General features: G+C 47.7%; 1 protein-coding gene across 9 annotated transcripts in view; it reads right to left on the minus strand.

The window, feature by feature from the left end:
* The window catches only part of RANBP10 (RAN binding protein 10), a 61,273-nt gene that overhangs the window by 5,687 nt on the left and 41,781 nt on the right, over positions 1-13,805 (minus strand). For 7 of the 9 annotated variants that reach the window (XM_042920466.1, XM_042920467.1, XM_042920471.1 and 4 more), the window contains 3 exons: positions 11,616-11,783; positions 3,944-3,966; positions 1,796-1,980 (listed from right to left, as the gene is read on the minus strand). In XM_042920466.1, coding sequence (XP_042776400.1) covers positions 1,796-1,980; positions 3,944-3,966; positions 11,616-11,783 — 376 coding nt within the window. The other 2 variants (XM_042920474.1, XM_042920473.1) reach the window with 2 other exon arrangements.

Below are 13,805 nucleotides of genomic sequence, written 5' to 3' on the forward strand. Positions count from 1 at the left end.
TTTTTGGGAAATGGCCTGGAGAAGCCCAACACCCAGTAGCCATTTAATCCCACCACAGCTGGCTGAGCGGTGGCACATGTGCGTATATGTGTATGCACACACGCAGAGCAGAAGGATGAGCCCTCACATCTGATGTGTACGGAAGTGAATACCTTGGTGTAAATATGTGTCTGATGTCCTTATTGTAACTGCCAAACACAAATGTGAAAGGCACAGAAGTTCAGGTGTGTGTCCCCTCATGTTTTAAAGGGTAAATGAGACGATACATATAAAGTGCCCAGCACAAAGTTAAGAAGTCAATGAAATAAACCTCCTAAATAATAATTATAATAACTATATTATTATTATTATTATTATTATTATTATTATTATAAACTCAAGAGCAAACATTTTTGACAAAACATGGTTCAGATGAATGGTCCACATGTACATCAGATGCCACTAATATGATGGTCCAGTGACTCAATAATTGGTCCAGTGACTCAATAATTCTACTTCTTGAAAGGACACCAAGAAAGTAATCTTAAATATGAAAAACTCTTTACCTGCAAAAATGCTGCCTATACAAGCAAAAGAGAGGAAATAACTTGAACCACCAAGGAGCTCACCAAGCTCACCAAGGAGCTTGTGGTAAATTTGTCTCCAAGATAATACAGACATTAACAATGTTCATAAAATGAAGTCGTATGAAATGCCAGGATACAGCTTATATGTAGGTCTTGGCAAACACTCCATATGAACACCCACCGGCACACATATACACACATATAAACAAACACACTGTAAGCTGAGACTATCATTCCCTCCCCCAAATAGCTGGAGCAGCTCCACCTCTCCCCTTGCCTGTCCCAGCAAGCCTGTGTCAGGGACTGGCATATACTGGCTAGTCCTCCAAGGAAGGGCTTCCCAATAGTTCTGAGGGCTGAAAACAAGACAGTGCTGCTCCTCCTGAGAAGGGTCTGGCCACATAGCCCCTGCCTCAGCCCTCCCCTATAACCTGCCTCAACATTAATCCTTTAAGAAAGGAAGACTGCACAAAGAGCCCAGTGTGCAACCCAGCCCCACCTGAGAGACTCTGCTACCTGGGTGCCTCTGTGGGACAATAACCAGGGCTAGCAGAAGCCCAGACCTTCCCTGATCACCCTTGGAAGCCAAGCTAATAAGCTAACCCACCTCCTGGAAGAGAAGGTACTGGTTACTGCCTCACTCAGGCCTGCAGCTGGCAAGTAGAAGGGAGACCCAAACCTCGCCTCCCTTGGGATGCAGCAAGACTGGTTTCCAGGACAGTTTAGCAATTAATCATCCAAGAGCCAGATAGGCTGGCCTCAGGATGATTCTCTTCCCACCACCACTGCCAGGAATGTGTGGAACTTAGCTAGATGATGACCCTGAGAGGTGATCTCAGGCAAGAGTCACAGCATGATGGATATTCCCTATGGTGGAAAAAAGTCCACAAATGAAGAGACCACAGGGCATCCTAGTACATCCTCTGCAAAATAACGTGGGGAAGGAAAACAGCTCTGCTGGTGATACTATATGGCAGAGCCTTCCAATCCAGTTGAGGGGGCAAAGGTTTAGTTAGGAACAGATCTGGAGAACTGAGCAGAAGCTGTCCATTCACTAAGAGGGAAGCAAGAGAGCAGGAGGCAGAGTCACCCTGGGAGTGCTTTCCAGAAGGAACAGCTACCCACTAGAGTTCATAGGTGTAGTTTGAAGCAGTACAGGGGCCTATAGGAGGAGAATGAGGCCCTTGGGATGGGCCAGGGCTGGGTAAGGGCGGGAGTGGGGCACTCACTTCTGCAGCACCGCCTGCCACTCTCCAAGCCGGGCACTGATGGGGAAGCAATGGACAGTGCCTTGGACCTTGGCACGCCACTCCCGCATGTAGTCCTCAATGTCAAACAGGAAGGGCTGCTGCCCAAAGTTGGCGTCCACAATCTCCCCAGGTGTCTGCAGGCCTACGGTGGGGTAGAGGTTGGCCTGAGGAGGAGAATGAAATGTCAGTTGGGCCCTGAGTGCAATGGGGCAGCAGGACCTCGCCTTACCTCTGGTGCAGAGAGGGAAGGCGCTGGCTCCTGCAGGCCACTACTCCGGCTTTGAGAGAATTGCAGTAAGGCTGGAGGAGGCAGGGCTAAGCCACATTCTGCCCACCTGCCTACCAGAGACGCTACTCCCCAAAGCTTCAGGAGAGAAAGCAAAAGAAAATCAAGCCAGGCTCAAAGTGGAGTCTCCTGCCCTGCATCAGAGGTTATGGTGTCCCCAAAGCCCAAGGTCCCCCTTTGGGGCTCATCCAGGACACATGGGAGGAAGGCCAGGCTCCACAACCCTGCAGGTGTACCCATAAAGATCTGCTACATGGGCGTATAATGGCTCCTTTCAGAATGACCAAGGATCCCTTTGCCACAAAAAAAAGGAGTATATGACAGGGCAGGAAGGGATGCGGGAGACAGGAAAGGAAGGCGGGGAGGAGGAGAGCACGGCAAAAGGGGGTAGGTGGTTTGGACCCCCAGACGCTGGCAAAGGGTAAAGAGAGGCCACTGCCCTTCCTGTCAAAGGCTCACTAAGAGGAGGATCTTCTGGCCAGTGAGGTTTGGGCATGTCCCTCTGTGGGTGTGGGGCTCCCTGTTTTCCATTATACGCTGCCATGGCCAGTTTTTGCCAGATCACTCCCTCACTCAGTGCTTCCTGTGGCTCCCCATTGCTAGTCAAGTGTCTCGCCAGCCTCCTCCTCATTGTCACTGGGCCCCAGTCCTCTCTCCCACCTTCCATCCTCTGGCCATTTGTCTGTCATTCCTCAGTATCACGTGCTTTACTTTACTGAACACTGGGTTTACTGAATACTGGGTTCAGCCCACCACAACCTTGAATCCTAAGATCTCTAGCTTCCTTCCTTTCCCCTCCCAACCTCCATGCCATAGGCAAAGCCCACTCTCTCCAGCAAATCTTACCTATCAATGCCCTCAGTGACGCCCCCTACCTTGAAGCAGCCATACACTTTCTAGCACCTGATGACTGCCCACATTCATAGCTCTAAAACTAGACCATTCCCTAGCCAGGGTCAGAATTCTCCTGTCTGTTCTCTTTGCCTGAGACCACAGCCCCTCTCTGGTGCTTCCAGGTAAGGAGAGAAGGATTCTGATCTACAGATAAGAGTTTCTAACAGGATCTTGGGAGCTGTAGTCTGGGCTTCAGAAGGCCTCGCAGATACAAGGGCATTGCTAGGGCATCACAGGGGTGCTCAGGATCCCAAGGCTACCACTGGAGTCAGCAAACCTCTCCTCCTTCCAGAACCCAGCCAGGGTACACAGAGCCAGTCCAGGCTCCCAGAAGTCTGGGTGGAGGCCTTGCATGTGACGAGGCCTGTGATGACTCATAATAATTAAGGACTAGGGTGCAAGAGATGGGGATGAGTCCTGAACTCAGCCAACAAGAAACCTCACCCTTTTCTAAGAAAAGAAAACCCAACAAAGCTCACCTCTCTGGCTTGGGTGAACCTTGTACAGTAGCAGGCCTAGTCCCCTAGGGTAGTGGCCTTCCTCAGGGATCTCTGAGGAGTAGGCGCTGGGACTGGGCTCCAAGACAGTTCAAGAACAATTCTCTACACACCCCAGTCCACTGGCTGTAAGCCACACAGAACTGGCCCAGACTAGCTAAACCATGGAGCCACCCTCATCTCCACCCATGCCATCCCCCCAGCTGCCTTTGGAAATGCCACAGATCACTGTCACCTGCTAAAAGTCATAGAGGAAGACCAGGCCTTGCTGCTGGAGAGAGAGGAAGGCCAAGAGGTACCCCTACTGGTACTCTCAAGCTGACAGCATAGCATACATCCCTGTTTGGGGAAAGAGCCAGACTCCACACCCTGTACTTGCAGGTTCCACCATACTCCAACCCAGTTAGCCCCAAAGAGCCCAGAGGGAGAAGACCCAATAATAGTACTTACCGGGAGGTCTGTGAAGGCTATACCTGCGAAGGGAAAGAACAGAAATCAGGCTACTTGGTCTCCTACCCCTCTGTGCGACCACAGAAGGTCCATCACGATGGCTGGGGAGGGGCTGGTTACCACATCTCCCTATGATGGAGGCCAAGCATGTGCTAGGGCCTGGTAGGTTTAGACCTTGGCCTTCCATTTGCTGGGTCTGACTGGAAGTAAAGTCAAATACTTGAATATTCACTCACAGTTCTTCCACCCTCTCAGGGAAAGCCCACTAGGAAGGACTAAACTCAAATGATCTACCCTAAGGCCTCTTCAAGTCTGATCCTTCTTTTGATCCAAGATGTATTTATGGAGACTTACTGTGTATGCCAAGCCCTTTTCCATCCATCATCTCATCTGATCTGCATAACAGCTCTGGGGAGCAGGCTTTCTTATCCCCATTTTACAAATGAGGAAAGTAAGCCTCAGAGGTTGAAAGATTTCCCAACAGTCATAAAGCTAGCTGAAGTGTTTGGCCTAGACTCATTCCTAGTCTAACACTCCAACATCCTAAGTTGACAGAGACAGCTGACAGAGACAGCTCTAGGTGGAGACAGGGAGGGTGGCAGCTGCCGATCTCCATCCCACACCCATCCAGAGTCTCCAGAAGTTTCAAGTTGACAAATGACCTGTGTACCCTCTGAACCCTTCTGCAAAGAGAAGGGGCTGTTCCCAGGTACCTCAGCCTTGAGTTGGAAGTGAGAAGGGAGGAAAGTGGGATCTCAAATAAATGAGCAGGGCAGGAACCTCAGAATATCCACCAGAACACTCATGTTCTTTAGAGTGAGAAATGACTCACGGCCAAAGGAGACTCTTCCAAGGACTCACAGCCCTCCCATTTTTAGAAAATTTCTTATGTCTTCTAGAAGCTCCTGAGCTTTTGGACTGACAAGTTTCTAAACCACTCCTTAGAGGTCCCAGTCTGCTCCCCTAACTCCTACCCAGAAGAGAAACCGAAACCCAGCAAGACAGAAGAACAGGTGAGGGTTTGATAATAGGTCTCCTAGTAAACCTGGGGTCAGAATCCTGACAGCCAACCAGCGTATACCACGCGCTTCCACTGTGCTGGGCCCCGGGCTCACTGCCCTACAAGGAACCATTTAATCCTCAGAACAACCTTGGAAGGTGTATACCATCTCTAACACTAGTTTACAGATTAAAAAACCAAGGTGCAGAGAAACTGTTTACATTCTTTGCCAGGTTATTATGCTCCTTAGGGAGGGAAGCTCATAAATTCCATGATCTACCTGCCTAAGGCCACTTCTCAGGCCCACATGCAGAGTGGCAGTCACAGAGCTGGCAGAATGGAATCTGTAAGCCCCTCTGCACCCATGAGAAGACCTCATGTCCACCCTCCAGGTCTGCACAGGAGCTGCCTTTGTGGATCTCAGTGTGGTCAGGCTGCTGCTGCTGCTACACTCCAGTTCAGGGAGAAGGCCCACAGACCCTGGAAGGAGGTCGAGGCTCCATCAGTTATTTGCAGTGTGACCCTGATCATTTACCCCATCTTTCTGAGCCCATCTGAAAAAAGGAGGGAACATTAATCCTAACACTTAAAGAAAGAAAGGAGAAACTGACATACTTGGTGAAAGCTGCTTCAAAAACTATGAGGTCTTGGTACAAGCTGGCTGCAATTGTGCCACAGGGTAAGGCAATTGCCACATTTCTGGGCAGGGGATGACCTACCCTTGCTTGCCCAGATCTACCTCACAATGGCACTCAGGAAGGACAAGGCCTTGAGGTGCTTCCAGGAAAATGAGGAAAGAGGCCACTCCACCCCCTATTGCACTGAACAAGGGCAACCCTGCTCCCCCAGCCCTGCAGATCTCTGGGAGCCTCTGCAAGGCCAATGTAGTGGCAAAATCTGGGGAAAAGGTCAGGCAAAGATCCAGGATGCAAACAGAACATTCAAACTTGCTGATAAGAAGTGCTCTGAACCAAAGAGTCATAGGTCAGGGGTCAGCGAGGCTGAGGGTATAAAGCCTATAAGCACACAGAACTGTATAAAAATGCAAGTGCATGGACCACTTGTAGGTGAGACATCAGTATCCTGTCTCCATTCATTTGCTCATTCATCCTTCTATCAAGTATCTGCTGAGACCTCCCAGGAGCCAGGCCCTGAAAGTGCTACTGGCTCCATGCAACTAATAATTACACAGGCAACTGACCATTGACACAAAGGGCAAGTGCTATGACAGAGGAACGATGGAGCAAAGCAAAGGAGTGGGGAGGCCAGAGGCAGGAAACATAATTCTGCTTCTCTAAAGGGGAAAGGGTTAGGGTTCTGAGGTTAGAGAGCAGTGACTGATTCCAGGTGAGGCTCTGAAGCACAATATTGATAAGCTGGCTTGTGGAAAAGAAACAAGGTCATTAAAAGATTCACCAAGTTGGGAAAACTGGATGGCAACACATAGAAGAATGAAACTGGGCCACTCTCTTACACCGTAGACAAAAATAAATGCAAAAATGGATGAAAGACCCAAATGTGAGACAGGAAACCATCAAAATCCTAGAGGAGAACACAGGGAGCAACCTCTTTGACCTCGGTTTGAGCAACTTCTTTTTAGATATATCACCGAAGGCAAGGGAAACCAAAGCAAACATGAACTATTGGGACTTGATCAAGATAAAACGCTTCTGGGCATCTAAGTGACTCAGTTGGTTGAGCATATGACTCTTGATTTCAGCTCAGGTCATGATCCTGGGGTCTTGGGACTGAGCCCCAAGTAGGGCTTCATGCTGAACATGGAGCCTGCTTAAGATTCCCTCCGCCCCGCCCTGCCCCACCCTGCTCACACATGTATGTGCACACACTTTCTCTTTCTCTCTGTTAAAAAAAAAAAAAAAAAAAAAAAAAAAAAGATAAAAAGCTTCTGCACAGCAAAGGAAAACAGTCAACAAAACTAAAAAGCAGCCTACAGAATGGTAGAAGATACCTGCAAATGATATATCCAATAAAGATTTAGTATCCAAAATGTATAAAAAACTTATAAAACTCAAAACCCAAAAAACAACCCAGGGGTGCCTGGGTGGCTCAATCAGTTAAGCATCCGACTTCAGCTCAGGTCACAGTCTCACAGTTTGTGAGATCAAGCCCCGCATCAAACTCTGCACTGACAGCGCACAGCCTGCTTTGGATCCTCTGTCTCCCTCTCTCTCTGCCTCTCTCTCTCAAAAATAAACATTAAAAAAAAATTAACTCATGGGAATGTAAGCTGGTGTAGCCACTCTGGAAAACAGTATGGAGGTTTCTCAAAAAACTAAAAATAGAACTAGCCTACGACCCAGCAATTGTACTACTAGTATTTATCCAAGGGATACAGGTGTGCTGTTTCGAAGGGACACATGCACCCCCATGTTTATAACAGCACTATCAACAAAAGCCAAAGTATGGAAAGAGCCCAAATGTCCAACAATGGATGAATGGATAAAGAAAATGTGGTACATATATACAATGGAGTATTACTCGGCAATCAAAAAGAATGAAATCTTGCTATTTGCACTACATGGATAGAACTGGAGGGTATTATGCTAAGTGAAATTAGTCAGAGAAAGACAAATATCATATGACTTCACTCATATGAGGACTTTAAGAGACAAAACAGACGAACATAAGGGAAGGGAAACAAAAATAATATAAAAACAGGGAGGGGGACAAAACAGAAGAGACTCTTAAATATAGAGAACAAACAGAGGGTTACTGGAGGGATTGTGGCAGGGGGGATGGGCTAAATGGGTAAGGGGCATTAAGGAATCTACTCCTGAAATCATTGTTGCACTATAGGCTAACTAATTTGCATGTAAATTTAAAAAAAATTAAATTAAAAAAAATTAACTTGGTTAAGAAATGGGCAGAAGACATGAAAAGACACTTTTCCAAAGAACACATCCAGATGGCTAACAAACACATGAAAAGACGCTCAACATCACTTATCATCAGGGAAATACAAATCAAAACCATGATGAGACACCACCTCACACCTGTCAGAACGGCTAAAATTAATAACACAAGAAACAACAGGTATTGGTGACTTTTTAAAATTATTTTTATATTATTTTTTTAATGTTTATTTTTGAGAGAGAGAGAGAGCAGGAGAGGGGCAGAGAGAGAGGGACACAGAGAATCCAAAGCAGGCTCCAGCTTCTGAGCTGTCAACACAGAGTCCAACGTGGGGCTTGAACTCATGAGCTGTGAGACCATTACCTGAGCTGAAGTTGGATGCTTAACTGACTGAGCCACCCAGGCGCCCCCATTTTTATTATTATGATCTTTGAGAGAGAGAGAGTATAAGAGAGCAGGGGAGAGGGACAGAAAGAGAATCCCAAACAAGCTCTGTACTGTCAGTATGGAGCCCGATGCAGGGCTTGAACTCACAAACCACAAGCTCATGACCTGAGTCAAAGTTGGGACACTCAACTGACTGAGCCATTCAGTCACCCCACAATACAAGAAACAACAAGTGTTGGCAAAGATATGGAGAAAGGAGAACCCTCTTGCACTGCTGATGGGAATGCAAACTGGTGCAGCCACTCTGGAGAACCGTAGGAAGATTCCTCAGAAAACTAACAATAGAACTATCCTACAACCCAGCAACTGCACTATTAAGTATTTACCCAAATGATACAAAAATACAGAGTCAAAGGGGTACATGCACCCCTATGTTTATAGCAGCATTATCAACAATAGCCAAACTATGGAGGGAGCCCAAATGTCCATCAACTGATGATTGCATAAAGATGTGGTATATATACAGTAGAATATTACTCAACCATCAAAAAAAAAAGAAAGAAATCTTACCATTTGCAACAACATGGATGCAGCTAGAATGTACTCTGCTAAGTGAAATAAATCAGTCAGAGAAAGGCAAATACCATATGATTTCACTCATATGTGGAACTTAAGAAACAAAACAGATGAACACATGGAAATCAGGGGGAAGAAGAGAGAGGGAAACAAACCAAAAGAGACTCTTAACAAGAGAGAACCAACTGAGGGTTGATAGAGGGAGCTGGGTAGGGAATGGGCTAGATGGATGATGGGTATTAGGAGGGCACTTGTAATGAGCACTGAGTGTTGTATGTGAGTAATAAATCACACTGAGTTCTACTCCTGAAACCAATATTGCATTGTACGTTAACTAAAATTTAAATAAATAAATAATTAAATAAATAAGGATTCACCAAGTAGTCTATTACTCCAAGTTCACTGCCTTTCTATTAGATTTTATGATCTAGAAAATGCAGGGGACAGGCCAGATACATTTTTTTTAATCTTTATTTATTTTTGAGAGAGAGACAGACAGATAGACAGGCAGCAAGCATGGGAGGGACACAAAGAGAGGGAGACACAGAATCTGAAGCAGGCTCCAGGCTCTGAGCTGTTGGCACAGAGCCCGACGTGGGGCTCGAACTCACGGACCATAAGATCATGACCAGAGCCAAAGTCAGACACCCAACCGACTAAGCCACCGAGGCGCCCCAGGCCAGATACATTTTTTTAATAAGTTCTCTAATATCCTCGTGGACAAGACAGAAAACACAAGTTTCAAACTAACACAATAAAGTGATTCTTAATATATCCTGAAGGGCTCAAATCTCAGCCTGTCCTCCTCCATTATTTTTTATCAAGACCTTAATGAAAACATACATAAACATATTTATCAAATTTTAGGTTAACACAATGCTGACAAGGCTATCAAATATTTGGGAAAGAACAAGGAAGATCACAGAAGATCCTGACAGGCCAGAAAAATAGGCAACAGACTCCTACATGAAGTTTAAATATAAGCAGAGTGAGGTCTTGAAGGAGGTCTATACAACGCATGAAATAGGGAGAAAAGAGTTTAAAAAGAATGAGAGGGTTTGGGCTGACATTAAGGTGGCTGTGTTCCTTACGGAACTAGGGACCCAACTGACAAAGAGCTCAGAGGCTTGGCATGCATGTAGGGCCCAGATGAAGGAGCTGAAGGTGCAGAGAGGACAGCAGGGTATGTCCCAAACTTTTCATCCCATGGCAGGTGCCATGCTCCAAGCAAAGTGCGGACAACCTGGAGGGATGTGATGAGGGCAGGTATCCAGAGCAGAGGGGAAGGACCGAGACTGGGACAGGTACAGGGGGGCCTGGGTAAAGAATAAGAACCCACAACAGAGGCCCCTGGGACAGCAGAAAGAGAGCCAGGAAACAGCTGTAGTAAGAGAGCAGAGTGGGGATCAAGAAGACATCTTGAGACCTTCCCCCTAAATGCTTGCTCACCAGCTGGATGCCAGCTGGATGCAATTACAGCTAGGTGGCTATGGATTTCAGAGGAGGGTTTCTCTGGATATGCACCTGGGTCCCCTCTACAGTGTCTGTGCTATGCTCTTGGCTGCCCACTCTGGCATCTATCTGTCCTGTTGAGGAATGCTGACTCCTGGACACCCAGCCTCCAGCAAACCCAACTCCCACTCAGGTTCCCTAATTCAGCCCAGTTTCATCTCATGGAGAACCCACACAGAAGTTGTCTCTGTGGGGACTGACAGCCATCTTTTTACTGCCCCTCAGGCCAGGGATGCAGGCCTCCTAGAAGTTAGGCTTCTAAGTAAAATGTCCAATTCTCTTTTTAGACAAGGCCTGTGGCCAGCTTGGCTGGTACGGTTCTACCAGATCAGACCTCTGCAAACCCAAGCAGGCAAGCCCAGCAGTTAGGCACTACCTCAGGGCCACTGTGGCCAAAGGCTCCTCTCACTACTCAAGGACCATATACCAGTCAGCCTCAGTAGGACAAGGCATCACAATAGCCAATGTCCCTCTATCTCCCAGGCTTTTATCCTAAATCTCTTCACATGTACAGGGTTGCTCTTCCAAGAGATCCTCCAGGGCCCCCTTTCCCTCCACTGACTGCTGCTCCTCCTGGGTCCTGATCCTGTTCGAAAGCACCACTATCCAGCCACTTTCCCATCCTCCTTTCTTGCTAGTGCACTGCATCTGTCACTAAAACCTGCTGGGTCACCCTGGCCTTTATCAAGTTTGTTCCCCATGCCCTGCACACATCACAACCTCTTCCCCAGGCCCTCCCTCCAGTCAGTCCATCTTTTGCAGTTATACCAAAGGACCTTTTAAAATATAACTCTGTCCAGGTTGCTATCTGTTAACCAGTGAAAAGGCCAGAAGAGACCTGGCTCCACCTGATTCCAGCCTGTCTGTTTACCTCCTGTACTAGAGCAGACCTCCTATTGCTCGCTCCATAGCAACCAGCATCTTGCATGTTGGAAGGGCCAGGCAAAGTCAGGGCCCAGGCCACGCACAGGCAAACCCCGACCACTGTCAGGTATGTACTCGGGCCCCTCACACTTCTTATGAATGCCAAAACCTGTTCCAACAAGTGTCACACAGGCCAGGAGCATGACCATGACATTGCTACTTTCTCAGCACTGACCTTGGGCTTGATAATGCTGCTAAATGGATGGATTAACAAAGGAAGCACCACTGCTACCTTCCCTTCACACCTGGCAGGGCTCCAATGCCTGGAAATGGCTGCAGTTCCCCAGAGCTCAGGAGAGCATCAGTGGCATTGCTTTGGCTTTAAAGCCTCCCCTTAGGCCTCTCACCAACCAAAGTGGCTCTACAGGGCAGACCCTCTAAGGTCTCCTGTGCACCCACCAAGGCTGTGGCCATTCTTGGTGTAGAAGCAGGTGCTGTTGATGAGGTTGACACAGCAGCCAATCACGTCTCCTGTGGTGAATGTGGGACCGTAGGGCTGGCCAGTCCCAGAGGAGCAGAACGAATGCCCATCATCGCCGTGGTAACCATAGGAATGTTTATCCCAACCTGTTGGGGAAGAGAATAGCAACAGCTGAGTGGAGGTGCCTGAGACAGCCACAGAAGCCTGCCTGGGTCTGAGCCCTTCTCCCCAGCCTGCCAACACCTCAGTCAGTACTCTTGGACTCTCAGAGCTGACTGTGGACAGGTTCTGGCTACGCCAAAGGAGCAGTGACTCCAGCAGGTCACCACCCCTGAGTAGCTGAAGCAGTCAAGGGGGCCAACCTGTGGTTAACAAGAACCAAAACCATGACTGACCTGGAAAAGACTTACCAGAAGGCCATGCACACGGCAAGGAAGCGGTCAGAGAAAGTCTCATGATGGAGAGGGGGCTTCAACTGACCTTTCAGGGTTTTTTTTTTTGTTTTTAATGTTTTTAGTTTTATTTTTTAAAGTAGACTTCACACCCAGCAAAGACCCCAATGCAGGGTTTGAACTCACAACCCTGAGATCAAGATCTGAGCTGAGACAGGATGCCTGAGTGGCTCAGTCAGTTAAGCGACCATCTCTTGACTTTGGCTGAGGTCATGATCTCATGGTTCGTGAGTTCGAGGCCCACATCGGCCTCTGCGCTGACAGTGCAGAACCTGCTTGGGATTCTCTGTCTCCCCCCGTCTCTCTGCTCCTCCCCTGCCCGCTATCTCTCTCTCAAATATAAGTAAATAAACATTTTTTAAAGATTAAAAAAAAAAAAAAAAGATCTGAGCTGAGATCAGGATTCAGACACTTAACCAACTGAGCCACCCAGGGGCCCATGATTTATACACTTTAGATGGGTGGTTTTTACGGCATAAAATCTTATCTCAATAAAGCTATTAAGCACACACACACATATGTATTTGACTTTGTATATATTCACCTGGTGTCCTGAAACCTTGTAAAACTCACCAATTAGTTCTAGGAGCTTTTATGAAGATTCTTTGGGATTTCTAAACATACTGTCTGAGAAATAAAAACAATTGTATTTTTGCTTTCTACTCTGCATGTCTTTTATTTCTTTTTCCTGCCTGAATAGAAATAGTGAGAGCAAAAGTGACACCTCTGAAGTGCACCACACTTTGGTACAGGGAAAAGAGTGAAAAAGGTCATTCCGGGAAGAAGTACAGTAAAGTCATGAGCACAGGTGGGACCAGAGGGTGTGAGCTACAGAGGGACCTGCCTGCCTGCCTGCTTGGCTAAGGAATAGGAGTCGAGCTCACAGAGCCATGGCAAGCCAGGACCCACACAGGGTAGGCAAGCCTGACTGGCTGACAAGCAGGTCTGCTCCCCAAAGTAGCCGCTCCAAATAGCTTTCCTAGCCTCTGCTGCCTTCTTGGGGTCTGAGCAGCATGCCCATGTCAACATACTTAAGCACATCCTTCCCCTCCCCCCACCCCCAAGTGGCATGGGTAGATGTTCTCCTCTGGTAGGGAAGCTCTCTCCAGAGGGGCAGAGTGCTTAAGGATCTGAGTAGCTCACAAAGAAAGGCAGGGTTCAAACATTCTCAGTGTGTGTAAGTATGTGTGTGGTGAGGAAAGGCGGGTAGGGAGAGGGTAGGGAGGTATGAGCAGGCTGTAAGCAAAGGTATGTGGGTGAAAACAGATGGATGACAGGGCCATTGGTTGGCATGGGAGATACAGGACAAGGCTGGAGAGGTAGAACTGACCACACCCTGGAACCCAAACTCTGCCCTGCATTTGGACTGGTGAGCTCAAGGGCAAGGTGTCCTTCATAATCACAGTATCCATCCCAAGCCTTGTATACCCTGAGCTTTCATGTCTTTTCAGCCAGGAACCCTGGTTCCTGGTTAAATGAAGCTTCCCCAGAACCCACAGTGGGCAGCAGGCCAAAGCTGAACGGCTCTCACTAGCGGGTACAGGACCTAGAGACCTGCTGCTCCCCTCCTAATAGCTTTCCACCAATCAGAAGGAAACTATTGTGAGAACTGCCCAGAGCTGGCTTTAGAAAGCCCAAGGTCTGGAGCCAGGCTCTGTTCTCACCTTTCCCATTCTCCAGAGACACTGGGACTGCCTGGCTCAGGGGATAAGGTGC

This window comes from Panthera leo, chromosome E2 (assembly GCF_018350215.1).
Source record: "Panthera leo isolate Ple1 chromosome E2, P.leo_Ple1_pat1.1, whole genome shotgun sequence".
Lineage (NCBI taxonomy): Eukaryota > Metazoa > Chordata > Mammalia > Carnivora > Felidae > Panthera > Panthera leo.